Source organism: Hevea brasiliensis, chromosome 12 (genome assembly GCF_030052815.1).
Source record: "Hevea brasiliensis isolate MT/VB/25A 57/8 chromosome 12, ASM3005281v1, whole genome shotgun sequence".
Classification (NCBI taxonomy): Eukaryota; Viridiplantae; Streptophyta; class Magnoliopsida; order Malpighiales; family Euphorbiaceae; genus Hevea; species Hevea brasiliensis.
Genome location: NC_079504.1, coordinates 36,576,118 through 36,592,673, shown reverse-complemented (window position 1 = coordinate 36,592,673; position 16,556 = coordinate 36,576,118). Strand labels below are relative to the sequence as shown.

At 34.4% G+C, this 16,556-nt stretch overlaps 1 protein-coding gene across 1 annotated transcript; it reads left to right on the top strand.

The window, feature by feature from the left end:
- The first annotated feature begins 2,743 nt into the window (after window positions 1-2,743).
- LOC131171210 (beta-mannosyltransferase 4-like) lies at window positions 2,744-4,393 on the top strand. The gene is made up of 3 exons (XM_058130680.1): window positions 2,744-2,961; window positions 3,442-3,614; window positions 3,705-4,393. The coding sequence occupies exons 1-3, from the start codon at window positions 2,744-2,746 to the stop codon at window positions 4,391-4,393; spliced, it is 1,080 nt and encodes a 359-aa protein (XP_057986663.1).
- Window positions 4,394-16,556: the final 12,163 nt, after the last annotated feature.

Here is a 16,556-nt window from a genome sequence, read left to right as displayed (position 1 = left end):
AAATAAAACCTCTTATGAGTTATGGAAAGGGAGGAAGCCTAACATTTCTTACTTTTGTGCATTTGGTTATAAGTGTTACATTTTGAATAACAAGAAGGATAACCTCAAAAAGTTTGATGTAAAATCTGATGAAGGTATTTTTTCTAGGATATTCAATACATAGCAAAGCTTATAGAGTCTTTAATAGGAGAACTTTTTTAGTTGAGGAAACCATTCATGTTGTATTTGATGAAACTAACAACTTCTTAAAAAGAAACATTGCTTGTGATGATGATGAACTAGGTAAAATTTTTGGAAGAAAAAGGGATGAGACTCAAAAACAACAAGTCAACCTATTGAGCCCTAAAGTGCAATTGAGAATGACGTTGTCAATGAAAATGCTAATGAGAAAGATCAAAAAGTTGATCAAGAAGTATTGCCCAATATTGAATAACTCTAAATTGATGAACCACATCATGATGACCTACCTCAAGAATAGAGATATCATAGAGATCATCCAAAAGAGGACATAATTGATAGCCCTTCACAAAAGATGATGACAAGAGCTCAACTTTGAAAATACTTTGGTAATGTTGCATTTGTTTCTCAACTTGAACCAAAGTCTTATGATGAAGCTCAAAGTGATGAGAGTTGGATTCATGCTATACAAGAAGAACTCAATCAATTTGAGAGAAATAAAGTATGGAAATTTGTTCCTAGGCCTAGAAATCATTTTATCATCAGTACTAAGTGGGTTTTTAGGAACAAAATGGATAACAAAGGGCATGTTATTAGAAATAAGGCTAGATTAGTAGCTCAAGGATATAATCAAGAGGAAGGTATTGATTTTGATAAGACTTTTGCTCCAGTTACTAGAATTGAAGCTATTAGAATGTTGTGTGCATTTGCATGTTATAAAAATTTTATGTTATATCAAATGGATGTTAAGAGTGCATTCTTGAATGGTTATATTGATGAAGAAGTTTATATTGAATAACCACCAAGTTTTGAAAACTATGAATTTTCTAATCATGTTTATAAACTCACTAAAGCCTTATATGAATTGAAGCAAGCCCCTAGAGCTTGGTATGAGAGGATTAGTAAGTTTCTTTTAGATAATGGTTTTCAAAGAGGAAAAGTAGACAACACACTCTTCACTAAGACACACAAACATGATATGCTTATTGTTCAAATTTATGTTGATGATATTATTTTTTGTGCTATTAATGCTTCTCTATGCAAAAGCTTCTCTAAGATGATGCAAAATGAATTTGAGATGAGCATGATGGGTGAACTTACCTTTTTCCTTGGACTACAAATTAAGCAACTCAATGGTGGCATCTTCATTAATCAATCCAAGTACATCAAAGATATGCTAAAGAAATTCAAGATGGATGATTTAAAGAGTATTGGAACTCCTATGAGCTCCACCATCAAGTTGGAAAAGAATGAAAAAGGTAAAGATGTTGATCAAAAGCTATTTAGAGGTATGATTAGCTCACTTTTATATTTAACTACATCTAGACTCGACATTCATTTTAGTGTGTGTTTGTGTGCTCGGTTTCAATCTTGTCCTAAGGAATCTCATCTAATTGCTGTTAAAAGGATTTTCAAATACCTTATTGGCACCCACTCAATTGATTTATGGTATCCTAAATGTGACACATTTGATCTAGTTGGATATAGTGATTCTAACTTTGCTGGAAGTAGATTGGATAGAAAGAGTACTTCGGGTACTTGCCAATTCCTAGGTCATGCCTTAGTGTCTTGGCATAGTAAGAAACAAACTTTTGTAGCTCTTTCTACTGCTGAAGCAGGATACATTGCTACATGAAGTTGTGTTGCTCAAATTCTATTGATGAAGCAACAATTAGAAGATTTTGGTATAAAGGTTGATCATGTTCCTATAAGGTGTGATAACACTAGTGCCATCAACCTAAATAAAAATCTAATCTAACACTCTAGATCAAAGCACATAGAAATTAGACATCACTTTATTAGAGATCATGTTTAAAATGGTGACATTGAGTTAGAGTTTATTCCTCCAAAATAACAACTTGCAGACATTTTTATAAAACTCCTAAATGAGAAAAACTTTTGTAGGATTAGAAGGGAACTTGGCATAAGTAAAGCTATTGAATGATATTTACTGCTTTTGATATGAATTTGGTGCATAATTTGGTTTAATATGTTATTAGTGTTATATTCTGCGTATATGTGTTTTTAGTTAACTACTTTCTCACTGCAGTTGTCTAGTTTTATAACAGTATAATATTTAGCCAACTAGGTTTCAAAATTAGTTAACTAATTTTGCTTCTGTGTACATTTGAGAAAGCGCGCCTGTTTTAAAATTACTTTCTTTCTAATGAGTATTTTTGCTCTCTTTAGAATTTATTTTGATAAATATACCCCTAAGCACAGTTAAGCTCTTTTTATGTCTTTAAAGGGTAAAATTAGATTTTGGCAAAAAGAGATTTCCGATTTTCCATGATAAATTGACACAGTTTCAAAATTTGAAATTTTTTGGTAACTGCTACATATCATTTCAATCAATCTTTCAAAAACTCCCTCATTTCCTGCTGCAAATTGATTCTCCACTCTCTTAGAAACCTAAATTTCTCTCAAAACCAGAAATCCCTAATTCTCCTTCTCAAAATCCCTAAACGATAAAATCCCATTCTTCTTCAAGCCGCTACTTCTCACTGAAATTCTCCAAGAATCGATGGCAAGGGTAAAATAAGTGGCTACCAAACCTCAAAAATTCATGGGTGATGCTATGAAGGCTATAAGAAGAATCGAAAAGGAAAGAGAAGAAGAAACCGAAGTTAAAAGTAGCGATGAAGAAACAGAGACAATGGCAGAGGTAGAGAGAAAAAGAAAAGGAAAGGGTATTGCTAGGTCAGAACCTTCCAAGAAAGAGAAGAAAATGGAGAAGGCTCCTGCTTCGAAACCCTTTGTGCAACAGAATATTTTCGAGCTAAGGTACATTAAATGAGATTCATTTTCTGATTTGCCCTATGAATTTGAAGATTTATTTTCTTTTCAAGGTTGGATGGAATTTTCTGAGTTGAATGAATATTATTATCCTTATTTAATTGAAGAATTTTATGGGAGTATGAGAGAAATTATTAAAGGAGAAAGTTTTAGTGTGAAAGCTAAGAAGAAAAGTCAGATTATTGATGTAGATTTCTTAGCCTCTGTTTCGAACCTACCGAATGATGGAAATAGGATTGGAACCTTCAAAGATACTAGGAAGCTTGAAGGATATGATGAGACGGCATTTCAATTGTCAATTTTTTCGGAGGGTACACCCAAAAATGAAATGACCAATAGTTTAGTGCCTCAAAATTTTAGAATTCTACAATCCTTTATTTGATACTTGCTTAATCCTAGAAGTGGTAGTCATTCATATGCAAATAGCCTTGATTTATGCATTGTGTGGCACTTGGTTAATAAAATTAGATTCAATTTGCCATTTTTTATTTTCAAAGGGATTGCTAAGTCTAATAAGCATAGAAGGTTGCCATATGTTATGCCTTTGACTCTTGTATTTCAAGCTATGGGAGTTAATCTGAGCAAAGAAAAGAAGTTTAGCAATCCTATCCCCATTAAAGAGATATTCAAGGCTAATGATGGTAGGAAAAGGAATAAGAAAGAAGAGAAAAAGCAAGAAGAAGAGACTTAGATTGAGATTGAATCTGAATCAAAATCAAACTCTGAAACAGAATCAGACATCCCTATAAGCAAGTTGAAAGAGAGAAGTTCTAAGATAGATGAAGGGGAAAGCTCTAAAAAGAAAGAGAAAATGAAGCTGAAAATGTCAGATTTTGTGAAAATAAGTAAAGCAAATCTAGAAATGATGAACGAAATCAAAGAAATGAGTGGACTGAGCTTGAATATTTTAGAAAAATCTCATGAATTGCAAAAGGGAATTATGGCTAAGAAAAATGCAAAGATGGATATGTTGATTAATAGATTGGATAGACAAGAATGGTTCATGAAGAAGATGGCTCAATTGTTGTTTAGTGAGTCTTTTGGGAAGTTTGGAGATTTGGAAGCTACCCACAGGGTACTGCTGGTCCTAGCAATGCAAAGGCTGCTGGAAAGTGAAGTAAAAATTTCTGAAGTGGAAGAAGAAGAAGAAAAGGAGCATGTGGAAACTGCTAAAAAGGAAAAAGAAAAAAGTAAGCTAGCTGAGGTTGAGGAAGTAAAGAAAAATGATGAGAAGGAAGAAATTGCAGAAGAGAAATCAGAAGCAGAACAAGGACAGGAAAAAGAAAAATCAGGAGAATCCTCCTCATCTCATACTAAAAGCAACAGCAGCAGTGAGAATGGGAAAAGTGAAAGCAAAAATGGTTCACGACAAGAAGAGGAGAAGGAAGATGATGGTAATAAGGAAGAAGAGCAGTCATAAGACCCATCCTTTGATCAACCAAACCCTGTTCCTACTACCTCTCAACCAGTACCTGAATCATCCATCTCTTTACCCATGCAATATGGCCCTAGAAGAACCAAAGCACAAGCCAGAAAATCAGTTCTACCCATTCCTCCAAAAATCTAAGTAACCATACCTGAAAAAGACCCCCCAAAGAAGAAGAAACAAGCCAAAACTGTTGATCCTACTCACCTTAGGAGAGGTGGCAGGATTTTTAGCAGCAAAGATAAATCTTGAGATTTTTGAAATATGATTTATGACTTTCAAAGTTGTTTCTTTTTGTTTTTTTTTTTCAAAAATGGGAGAAAATAGGAGAAAGTCTATCTTTTTGTTGATGTCAAAAAGGGGGAGAAATTAGGAAAAGATAGAAAAATATTTTAACTGACAGAATGTTTTTAGTTAACTGGGTACATTTTTAATTAACTAATTCTGTTCAGTGGGTGTATGGTTTATTAGACTTATTTTGGAAAGTTATTAAAGATATGATGATGATCTTTTATGATTGACTTATGGTTGATATATCTTATATATGGTGATTGAATTGATCTTGGATGAATTGATCTTGGAAATTATTTAACATGTTACTTATATTGTTATCTTCAAAATGCTTTGAATATCAGATTTAGGGGGAGCTATTATATAGCTTCTCAACTTTATTGCATTTTAAATGATTGTGTGCATACATATAGGGGGAGCTTATCTCAAAGCAAGTTCTTGCATAAATGAAATATGTAGATAGTTATACAATTGAATTTTTATGATATTCATAGATTCATTAAGTTTGGACATCATCAAAAAAGGAGAGATTGTAGGCCTCGTATGTAACGCTCTCACTTTAGATAGTCCGTATATTTTATTATTTCGATGACTAATGTTTATTCGGACAGCCAAAATATCTAAAACTATATCTAAACTAGAGTGAGGAGTTAAAAATAACCCAAATAATGATAAGAAAAATTAAGAAAAAATTTAAGCAATGACATGCTCTAAGGTTAAATGAGTCGTAGCTCCGGCGATGGGTAACCCTAACAGGAAGCGGATGTGAAGACAGCTAATGACCCTAGACCCATGGGAAAATCCTATGAAATAATTTTGGAACTCCAATGAATTATTATTAAGGCTTAGATGGCAATAGAATTCCAAGAAAATGCTAAGAAAATTTTGTAAATCGGTACAGACAATTTTAACTCGATAAACTAAACGAATGGCATTTTGGTCATTTCACCTTCAGAGATGATTTTTGACCAACTTGTCCATTTAAGTAAGTGAGGTTATAATATAAAATATGAATAGATATTGATGAAAATTAATTAAAAATAAGTAAAAGAAAGAAGAAAGAAAAAGAAAACAAAATGAAATTAAATTTTAATTATGACATAAGCATGAGTCATGATGATACAATTTAAATTTTTCCAACCAATCACATTTGGACAACCTTAAGTACAAAAGCCAAATTAGAGATAATTGAAACAAAAAAAAAATCCATTTTCTCTTCTTCTCTAACCTTGGCCGAAATCCATTCCTTCTTTCCACCATTGATGCTCCTTCAACAAGCTTAAAAAATCTTGATTTTCTCACCACAAAACCTATAACTTCCTTTATTAAAAATTGCCATTTAGTCTTGCTAAGGTATTTGGCTACCAAGAATCCAAGAGAAAGTGAAGATTTGGGAACTTGAGAATCTTGCTTCAAGAGGTTAGTGCCCATTTCCACCTTTATCTCTTTATATTCCTTGTTAGAACATTGAAGTGAGTTAGAAATTGTGGAAATTGAACAAAAATATGCATGTTAGAGCACCCTTACATTTTTGGCAGCCATGGATGTGCTAGGGTTTTGATGATTTTAATTGAATTAAAGTGGTGTATTGGTTGCCCTTGATGAGAATACAAGGATTAGAACTTTGATTTTATATGCATGGTGTAAAATGGAGAAATTGAGAATTAGGGTTTGAGCAAAATTAGGGTTTTGCCAATTTGATGGCAAATTGATGTTCTAATGGTCAATCAGTGACCATTTGGCATGGTTTGACTATAAAATGAAGTTTGTTGAGGCATTGGATTATGAGTTGGAGTGCTGCCCTTTTGTGCCAGAAATTTTGAACTTGAGTCCAGTGGGTTTGGGCAGCCATAACTTGGTTTGTGTAGCTTAAATTGGTATAAGGCTAATTGAAGGTGAAATTAGGACATAATGCCACATTTTTTATGAAGAGACCCTGCTCAGAAAACCAACTTAAAATGACCTAAAATTTGCCTAAATCCAGGTATCCCAATTCTGGACCTAGAAAATGACCAAATGAATAGTATTTGTTCATATGGTCTTAACTTTGTGTAGAGAAGCCCAAATGACCTGATTTTTTAACCCATGGAAAGCTTAGACAATTTAGAACAACTTTCATGAAGAACAAAAATCCAAATTCTAACCATAACCTATTCGAATTGCTAGCTAAATTTAGGACATCAAAACTGCCAGAACCAAATCTGCCCAGAAAATCTGGGAATGGACCAATCCGGCCAGTTATGGTAAAAATGTCATAACTTGAGCTACAAAACTCCAAATAGAGTAATTCAAAAAGGGAATTAAAGAAGACACATTAAGGAACAACTTTTATAAAGAAAGTTTAGCCAAATTTCCACTGTAGATTTATCCAATAGAACAGTAAACCTAAGTGATCAAATCTGAATTTTTGGAATTACTTCCAATGAGCTTTGAATTGAAATTGGCAACTAATGCCAACAAATGTAAAATCCAATATGTGATATTTTGGTGGAATTAGAATATGCATAACTATTAATTATGAAAAAGTCAACATTTTTACATGAATAGTAAGGTAAGTAGTAACCACCAAACATCAAATGCAAAGAATTAAATAATTAACTTTGTCAACATGCCCTAGTATGCCTATATGATTGGTTTGGATAGGTTGGCATGCCAATAGGGTTCCGATAACAGTACTACATATTGCTTTGTACCACTTTGTGATTTATGGCATATTGTGCCATTTTTTGATATTATGGCTTTTGCCATTTTGATACTCTTGATATACTTGGCCTTGTGCCCGATGATTATTATGGCTTGTTAACCATTCTGTTGCACACCTGGCAGACACTATGTGATGGATGGTATGACGGCCCGAGGTACTTGGTACCCAGTATCAGTTTACCTGTTTATCCAGTCCAGTCAACTGGTATAGGTTACTTGGGCAACCAAAATAAGTCTTAATAATTTATTATCAAATAATGAATATAAAAAGTACTAAATTAATAATATTACTAATAATTACCAAATCTCAGTCTGCATGAAATAAAAACATAATTTCTGCATATTTATTTATTTAGTTTATTTTTATTTTATATTGGCACCACTAAGCTGTATTGCTTAGCGCGTCATTTTTTGTCATGTGTAGGTACTGGAGACACAGATAGAGAGTCCAGCAAACCTCAGACTGGGTGAGAGTTCAGATCTGTGTTGAGTCCGGTGTCACCTCTACTACAGTGCATTTTGGGTAGCAACCATTAGGCTTGTTTGTAGTTTTGCATTTTGTAGTTATGTATTCATTTTGTTATGTAAATTATGGACTTATGTAATTACTTGTAAATTATGTAAATTAATGAAATGAAGTCTTTTATTTATGAATGTGAGTGCCATTTTAATTATGTATGAAATGTATGAACGAAAATTTGAGTTTGAAAATTTGAGATGAAGCTTGAAATTGTAGAAAATTTATGTTATTGAAATTATTATTGAGATTTTTAACAGGTGGGAAAAAGTCAAATATTATTAAATTTAGGGAAAACTCCGTCAGTTTTCCCCAGTTAATAAATTGACCCCAAATTATATAAATTAAATATGATTATTAAGAATGAAATAAGATAAGTTATGGCACTCTGGCACCAAGTGTGACATGCCTCGCTCGGCTACACCGTAGACGGGTAAGAGGTGTCATATTTAGTGGTATCAAAGCACAGTTTAGGCATTTCTGGGTTTAGATAGAGTCTATACTATGCATTGTATTTGTAAGTGTTGAGGTGACACTAATGCAGATCTGTTTGTTTTGATTATTTTGGTTAGGATATGGACCCGACATCACAGAGAGCCATTTAGGAAGAGGTGGAGAGTCATGCTCCACCCATGGCTGAAGCTGGAGGCAGGGGAGAACCAGCTCCACTAGTGCAAGAGGTACCTGTTTAGCCTCAGCAAGCCTTGTTTTAGCAAATGACTGAATTCTTCAGGCAAATGACTGGGGCTATACCACAACCATAGCCACAACCTCTACCACTACCACAGAAGTCCCATTTGGAGAAGTTAAGAAAATATGGCGCTGTGAACTTTCTGAGAAAGAAGGAAGATGATCCTCCAATAGTTGAAAACTGGCTAGACAGAACAGAACAGTGAAGGAACGGAAGCGTGAAAAACACAAGTTTATACCATTGAATTCAAAAATTTTCACCTAGGGTCACATGCATCATGCAAGATTTATTTTTATCTATTTGATTTCAATGATAAACAACATATTAAAACTTTTTTAATATGTTTTTGGATCTGTATTTGCCATTTAAGATTTTAAAATTAATCAGATTAATTTTAGAACCCTAGATTAAATCAAGAACGATTACACTAACCTCTTGATGCACTGCAGCGTGTCTGCGCCTTTGAGATTCGTCTTTAGGACACTAGATGTTGTCCCTCTAGCTTGTCCACACCAAGAACACCTATGGAAGCCCTTGAACAGCTTCTAAAGCTTTTTCTATTAATTAGAAATTCAAGTTCTGCCTTTTAAGAGATTAGAGATGTAAACAGGACACTAGAAACAATTTCTAGTGTTCTTAATTCAAGAGATTGATGGCTAATCTCTTTGAATTGATGAGAGATGAAGAAGAATAGATGAAAAGCCTCAAAGTGGCGTGATAAAGGAGAGGAGTGGCTGCTGGTTATTTTTTCTTTTCATAACCACACTTAAATAGCTAGGTTAACACATTAAACCCTTGCCACATGTCACCCTTTGATTAGCTCTAGGTTTAAGTGACCCAATCACATTGTGCCAAGTGTCAAACCTATATTTAATCTTGATTTTAATCATCGTACATGATTAAAAAAAAAACATTTGGCAAGCTTATGTGTAATCCCATGTGTCACCATCTCATGGTGCCACGTGTCACACTGTGAAATGACCAAAATGCCTCTGTGTCTTAATTTTTAGTTCTTAACCCAAAATAATTATTTTTCTTCTTCTAATTAATTTATATCAAATATAAATTAATTAATTAATCTCTATTAATTAATTTCTCATTAATTAAATTCATATTTAAACACTTTAAATATAAATTTAATTTATACTACACATCCAATAATCTAGATTTGGTTTCAAGTCATGCTAGGGACTTCGCAATTTAATTGCAAACCAAACCTATTTAATTAATCAATTAAACTCTTTAATTAATTAATTAAATCATATTTAAATAGTTAATAACTTGTGTATGTGTGTGACTTACTAGGCTCATCACTAATTGGCAATGAGACATGATATCAACTCTTAATATCATCAGAACTCTTTCTTACCATAAATAATTTCTCTAAATCATTTTATGAACCTCATAGACCATGGTTAACACCTAGCATAGCATGCCATGGCCACCCAATAAGTAATAAGGTTTACCTTAAATGAACCTATAATCATATGTTACCATGCACTAGAATCTCTCTGTTACAAAATCCCAACTCAAGCTGGAGTCATGATTTATGTCAAACTCCATTTGCTATGAATATTATGTTCTCTTTTAATTCCAGTTCTTGATTAAAAGATTTTCTCATTAGAAACTCTTTTCTGAATAAATCTATCTGTCCTGGCCAGGAACTTGAAACATCAAGAACAATTAAATGAACATAGGATTTTATCTCTATTTACTTAGAGGAACAGATTCCATCTTGATCAACACCTACCTCCATATATAACTAGTAGGAGCCAACACATGCCCATATACCCTTACATAGTACAAGTATGAAAGCATTATCAAACTCAAACTACCTATATACAAGATAACTGTGCTATCTCAGGTCTAAAGATTATATGCACTGATATGACTTATGACAAAACATTAACAAGAGTAAACTCCATGTGCTTGTCATAAGTGTCACTGGTTCGGCCTACTTATCATTTATAAATGCCTATCATGTTTGCTATATGGCATGAGACTCACCATTCCATCTTATTTATATCTCATATAAATAACTTGGGAACAAACATGAATACAATCTTTCTGGATAAGTCATGTCCTTATTATGAAGTATCCTCGATTGTGAACCTATTTATGATACTTTGTGCTAGAAATATTGTCACTCATATTCTTAACAACTTAAGAATAATATTTCTAACAAAATATCAATGGACCTTTTCTATTACACATAAATATATTATGTAAACGGAAAAGTGGAAATGCCTTTTATTAACAAAAAATATGTACAAGATACATACTAAATGATATGCTCTAGGGCATACTACTAACAATCTCCCACTAGCACTAGAGCCATTCATTACAATATCTTAGACCTATCTTCTCAAGATGTCGGTCTAACTGAGTCTGTGACATAGGCTTAGTGAATGGATCAGCTGGATTTTCAGCTGATGCTATTTTCTGCATGGCTACATCGCCTCGCCAAACTATTTCTCTGATAATGTGGTAGCGCCTTTCTATGTGTTTGGATTTATGGTGAGGCCTTGGTTCCTTAGCCTGTATGACTGCTCCATTATTGTCACAGTGTAGTGGAACTGCTGACTCAATGGAAGGAACTCATCGTAAGTTACATCACGAACTTCTTTATCCAAACAACTTCCTTTGCAGCATCTGATGCAGCAATATACTCAGCCTCTGTAGTGGAATCTACAGTCGTGCTCTATTTGGAACTCTTCCAACTGACTGCACCTCCATTATAAATGAACACATATCTAGAGGTAGACTTTCTATCATCGATATCTGATTGGAAATCAGAATCAGTATAACCATCCAATTGTAAGTCTCCACCTCCATAAATCAAGAATAAATCCTTAGTTCTTCTCAAGTACTTAAGGATATTCTTGACAGCTATCCAGTGTTCCAAACCTAGATTGGATTGATACCTGCTAGTCAAACTTACAGCATATGCGATATCCGGCCTAGTACACAACATTGCATACATTAAACTTCCAATAGCCGAAGCATATGGAATCCTGGCCATCTTATCTCTTTCTTCAGGTGTCTTTGGAGACATCTCTTTAGAAAGGTGGATACCATGTCTCACTGGTAACAATCCTCTCTTGGAATCAAGCATGTTAAACCTCTTTAACACCTTTTCTAAGTATAGACTTTGAGATAAACCAATTATTCTTTTCGCTCTATCTCTATAGATGTGAATCCCAAGAATATAGGTTGCCTCCCCTAAGTCTTTCATGGAGAATGTATTTGACAACCATACCTTTATAGTCGTCAACATACCTGTGTCATTACCCATCAACAGTATGTCATCCACATATAAGACAAGGAAAGTGATAGCACTGTCACTAACCTTCTTATATACACATGGCTCATCCTCATTTTTGATAAAACTAAAGGATTTAATGGCTTCATCAAAATGGATGTTCCAACTCCTCGAAGCTTGTTTCAACCCATAAATGGATCGCTTTAGCTTGCATACCTTGGAACCATCTTAGGATTCAAAACCCCTAGGTTGTTCCATGAAAATGTTTTCTTCAATGTATCCATTGAGAAAAGCTATTTTGACATCCATCTGCCAAATCTCATAATCATAGTATGCAGCTATTGCTAATAAAATCCTAATTGATTTAAGCATGGCAACAGGCGAGAAAGTCTCCTCATAGTCGATTCCTTGCCTTTGGCGAAACCCTTTCGTTACTAGCCTTGCCTTATAGGTCTCTACCTTTCCATCAGAACCAATTTTCTTCTTGAAAATCCATTTGTTCCCTATAGGTACAATACCTTCAGGTGGGTCAACAAGATCCCAAACCTGATTCTTATACATGGAATCAATCTCGGATTTCATAGCATCAATCCATTTTGAAGAGTCTATATCTGATATAGCTTCTTCATAAGTAAGTGGATCATCTCCATGATCTACTTCTTCATGAGTAGACAACTCTTGTTCTTCTTCATGAAGAAAACCATATCTCACTAGTGGGTGAGATACCCTGGTTGTTCTATGAGGAACAACTGTAGATGTTTCATCAACGGGTATAGGTTGACTAGATGGATCTATATCCATTTGATCTATTGGTTGGTCAGAATTCTCCAATTCTAACTCTATTTGCCTTCCTTTGCCTCCTTATTGAACAAACTATTGTTCAATAAATGTGGCATCTCTACTTATCACAACCTTTTGTGAAGTAGGCAAATAAAAATAATATCCAAAACTATCTTTTGGATATCCAACAAATCGACCTTTTTCTGATCTGGTCTCCAATTTATCAGTGTTCAGCTTTTTGATATAAGCTGGACAACCCCAAATCTTAACATGCTTAAGACTTGGTTTTCTTCCATGCCATATCTCATAAGGTGTGGAAGAAATTGATTTTGATGGAATCCTATTCAGAATATACAAAGTTGATTCTAATGCAAATCCCCATAAGAAGATTGGCATATCAAGATAGCTCATCATACTACGTACCATATCCAATAGTACGATTTCTCCTTCGGATACACCATTCGGTTGTGGCGTTCTGGAGGAGTCGGTGAGAAACAATGCCATGCTCTCTCAAGTATTCATCAAATTCGATTCAAATATTCACCTCCACGATCTGATCGAAGAGCTTTAATACTCTTTCCTGTTTGATTTTCTACTTCAGATTTAAATTCTTTAAACTTTTCAAAAGATTCATGTTTGTATTTCATCAAATACAAATACCCAAACCTTGATTTATCATCAGTAAAGGTAATAAAATAATGAAAGCCCCCTCTAGCCATTTCTTTAAATGGACCACATACATCACTATGTATTAGCTCCAAAATATTTTCAGCTCTTAGCCCTTGTCCAACAAAGGGTGATCTAGTCATTTTTCCCTGAAGGCAAGATTCACAAGTTGGAGTAGGCTTAGAGCCCAATGAGGATAGAATCCCCATTTTCTCCAGTTTTGCAATCCTATCTTCTGCAACATGACATAACCTTAAGTGCCAAATATATTTTGAACTTGAGTTGGTTTTCACCATGGCATTGCATTCTTTTAGATCACTTGCATTCAATTTGTGTTTGTCATTATTATCCAAATAATAAAGACCATCATTCATATAACCCGAACCAACATATTTATTTCTAAAATAAATATTGCAAACATCATCTGTGAACTGAAATTCATAGCCATTTCTAGTCAAACTAGATATAGAAATGATGTTCTTAAAAGCATCAGGTGCATATAAAATATTATCCAAACACAAAACATGTCCAAACATGTAAAAAGATTTAGATCCTATGGCTAAAGCTTCAACAGTTGAGCCATTGCCAATCCGAACTCTAATATCTTGAGAACACAAGTCACTCTTTGTTTACTAGTTCTGCATATCATTAGAAATGTGAAGCGGCACGATATCTAAAACCCAAGCTGTAGATGAACTATGAGTATCATCATAATCTAAATAACAAGATATGGACATACCTTCCGAAGGTGTATCCTTCTTGTCCTTCAGAGAAGAAAGATACTCTGGGCAGTTCCTTTTCCAGTGCCCATCCTTTTGGCAGTGAAAACACTTTCCTTTGCCTCCATCAACTTTGATCTTCCTTTTCTGTTTAGCTATTTTCTTGGAAGGACCAGGAATCTGAGGTTTCTTTTTCTTATTGCCCTTCTTCTTGTTGGACTTTCCAGCAGAAGAAGATGCAACCAAAGCTACCTCTTTTCCTTTATTGCCCAGCATATTCTTTTGGGCAATAACCAGCATGTTGAGTAAACCAGCTAAGGTGCATTCCTGTTTAGTCATATGGAAATTTGTCACAAAATTCCCAAAAGACTCAGGAAGGGACTGAAGGATCAAATCCGTCTGTAGTTGGAAATCCATGTTGAAGTCAAGATGTTCCAACTGCTCAATCAGCCGAATCATCTTGTGGACATGATCCCCAACATTCTGTCCCTCAGACATCCTCATACGGAATAGCTGTCTAGATATCTCATGCCTAGCATTCCTGCTGTGCTCACCATATAACTCTTGTAGGTGAAGGATGCAACACCCCCGTTTGCATAGCCTGGTAGATTTCACTGTTCCGGTGACCGGTGTCGGTCCGGACAATTAAGGGGATTAGAACCACACTTAAGACAACTTGAGAAGCCATAAACACAAATAATTAGTAATGTTTAATTAGTTAACTATAAATAAGAAAAACAGAATAGAAGAAGTTAAACGAGCCGACAGTCACAGCAATGAGTGACCTCCTCGGGAACGATTGCGAAGTCATTTTAAACTCAAATTTCGAACCGTAAAAAGTGACGCTGTGGTCCTTAAGACCCTTATGAACACAGTGGAAAAGAGAAAATCACGAAAAAGAACTGTTAAGCCATTCAAATAATTAGGTCAGGGAGCCGGAAGAAATATAGAATTATTTGCAAAGCGGGATGAAACGGCGAGGGGCAATTTGGTTAATTGACCCCGAGAGCTGACTCCTGACCTAACTGTCAAATAAAAATGGAGAAAATAAAATTTCAGAATCGAGAATTAAATTAAAGAACTAATAGAAAAAAATAAATAGAAAAAAAAAAGAAAGAAGTTAGAAAAGTCAAAGGTGATGACATCATGAATGATGTCATAAAAGATTAATTAACTTATTTTATTAATTTGGGATTTTTGGTCTTCAAAAGGGATAAGATTAAAGAAAATAAAAGAAAAACAAAAATTATTTTAGCTTCCTTCTTCCTTGTTGTGCCGCCCCACCTTCTCCCTCTCTTCTCCATGAAAGTTTCTTCGATTAAGCTTACACTTAAGCTTAATTTGCTCCACTTATTCTTCATAAATCCCCTAAAAACCTTCTTAGAACTTGCAATCTCAACTTAAACACAAGGATTACAAGAAGAAAGAGGAGTTAAAGATAGGGTTTGGAGGATTTAAGAAAGGTTAGTGTGCTAACTTTCAATTTTCTACTTCAAATGCATGTTTAGGTATTTAAGTGAGCTTAGAACTTGATTAAATGAAACAAATATGGGGAAGGACCATTGCTGAAATTTCATCCAGCCTAGAGGGAGTATGATTTTGTATGGCTTGAGGGTTTTGAATGAGTTTAGGAACCTTACTTAGTTGATTGATTAGCATTAAAACCATTAGATGTAGTTAATTGCATGAAATATATGAGTTAGGGTTTGAATGCTAGGGTTTGTGAACGGAATTTTGGAGAAAGGCTTAAATGATGACTTTGGTCAATTATGAGATGAAAAATGGTCAATAATGACCAAAAGAGATGTGTGGGAATTGTTGGAATGAAAACCAAATTCGTAGGTCAAATGGTCATGCTGCTGGCAGCATGACCAAACCTACTTTGAAGGACCAAAATAGGAATTTTACAAGCCCAATTGATATGCCACCAATTGGAGATGAAAATAGACATAAAATAGCACAATTTTCATTAAGGAACCATGGCCAAAAACTGACTAAAACTTAGTGAACCAATTGACCAAAGTGAAATGAGAGCAGGCTGCCACTGCACCAAACTGACCAAATGAATAGTAACTGTTCATTTGGTCATAACTCGAGTTAGGAATGTCAAATTGACCTAAAATTTTACCAGAAATTAGATAAGATATAGACCTAAAACTTTCATGAAGAACACCATCCAAATTATGCCATTAACCTAGTCAAATTATTGAGCAAAGTGGAGTTACTGTACCTGTGATTCTGCAGAATTGCCATTGAACAGTAAAGTTCCAATGGCTATAACTTTCTCTAGGAAACTCAGATTTAGGTGATTCTTGAACCGATGGAAACCTAAGACATAGTAGAACATTTCATATGAAGAAAGCTAGACCAAATTATGAACTTAACTTGATCAAATTACTAAAAAAATTTGGACCAAAAATCTGCCAGAACCAAAATCTTAGCATAAACAGTGCACGTGAACAGTAATTCTATTTTGGCTATAACTTGAGCTACAAAACTCCGATTGGGGTGATCCAAAAATGAGAATA

Excerpts from the sequence above, each read along its gene's own strand:
- LOC131171210 (XM_058130680.1), top strand. The coding sequence starts at position 2,744 with ATGGGTGATGCTATGAAGGCTATAAGAAGAATCGAAAAGGAAAGAGAA. Across the intron at positions 2,962-3,441 it reads CAGAATATTTTCGAGCTAAG|ATTCAATTTGCCATTTTTTA; the intron begins GTACATTAAATG and ends TAATAAAATTAG. Across the intron at positions 3,615-3,704 it reads GATATTCAAGGCTAATGATG|AATCAGACATCCCTATAAGC; the intron begins GTAGGAAAAGGA and ends ACTCTGAAACAG.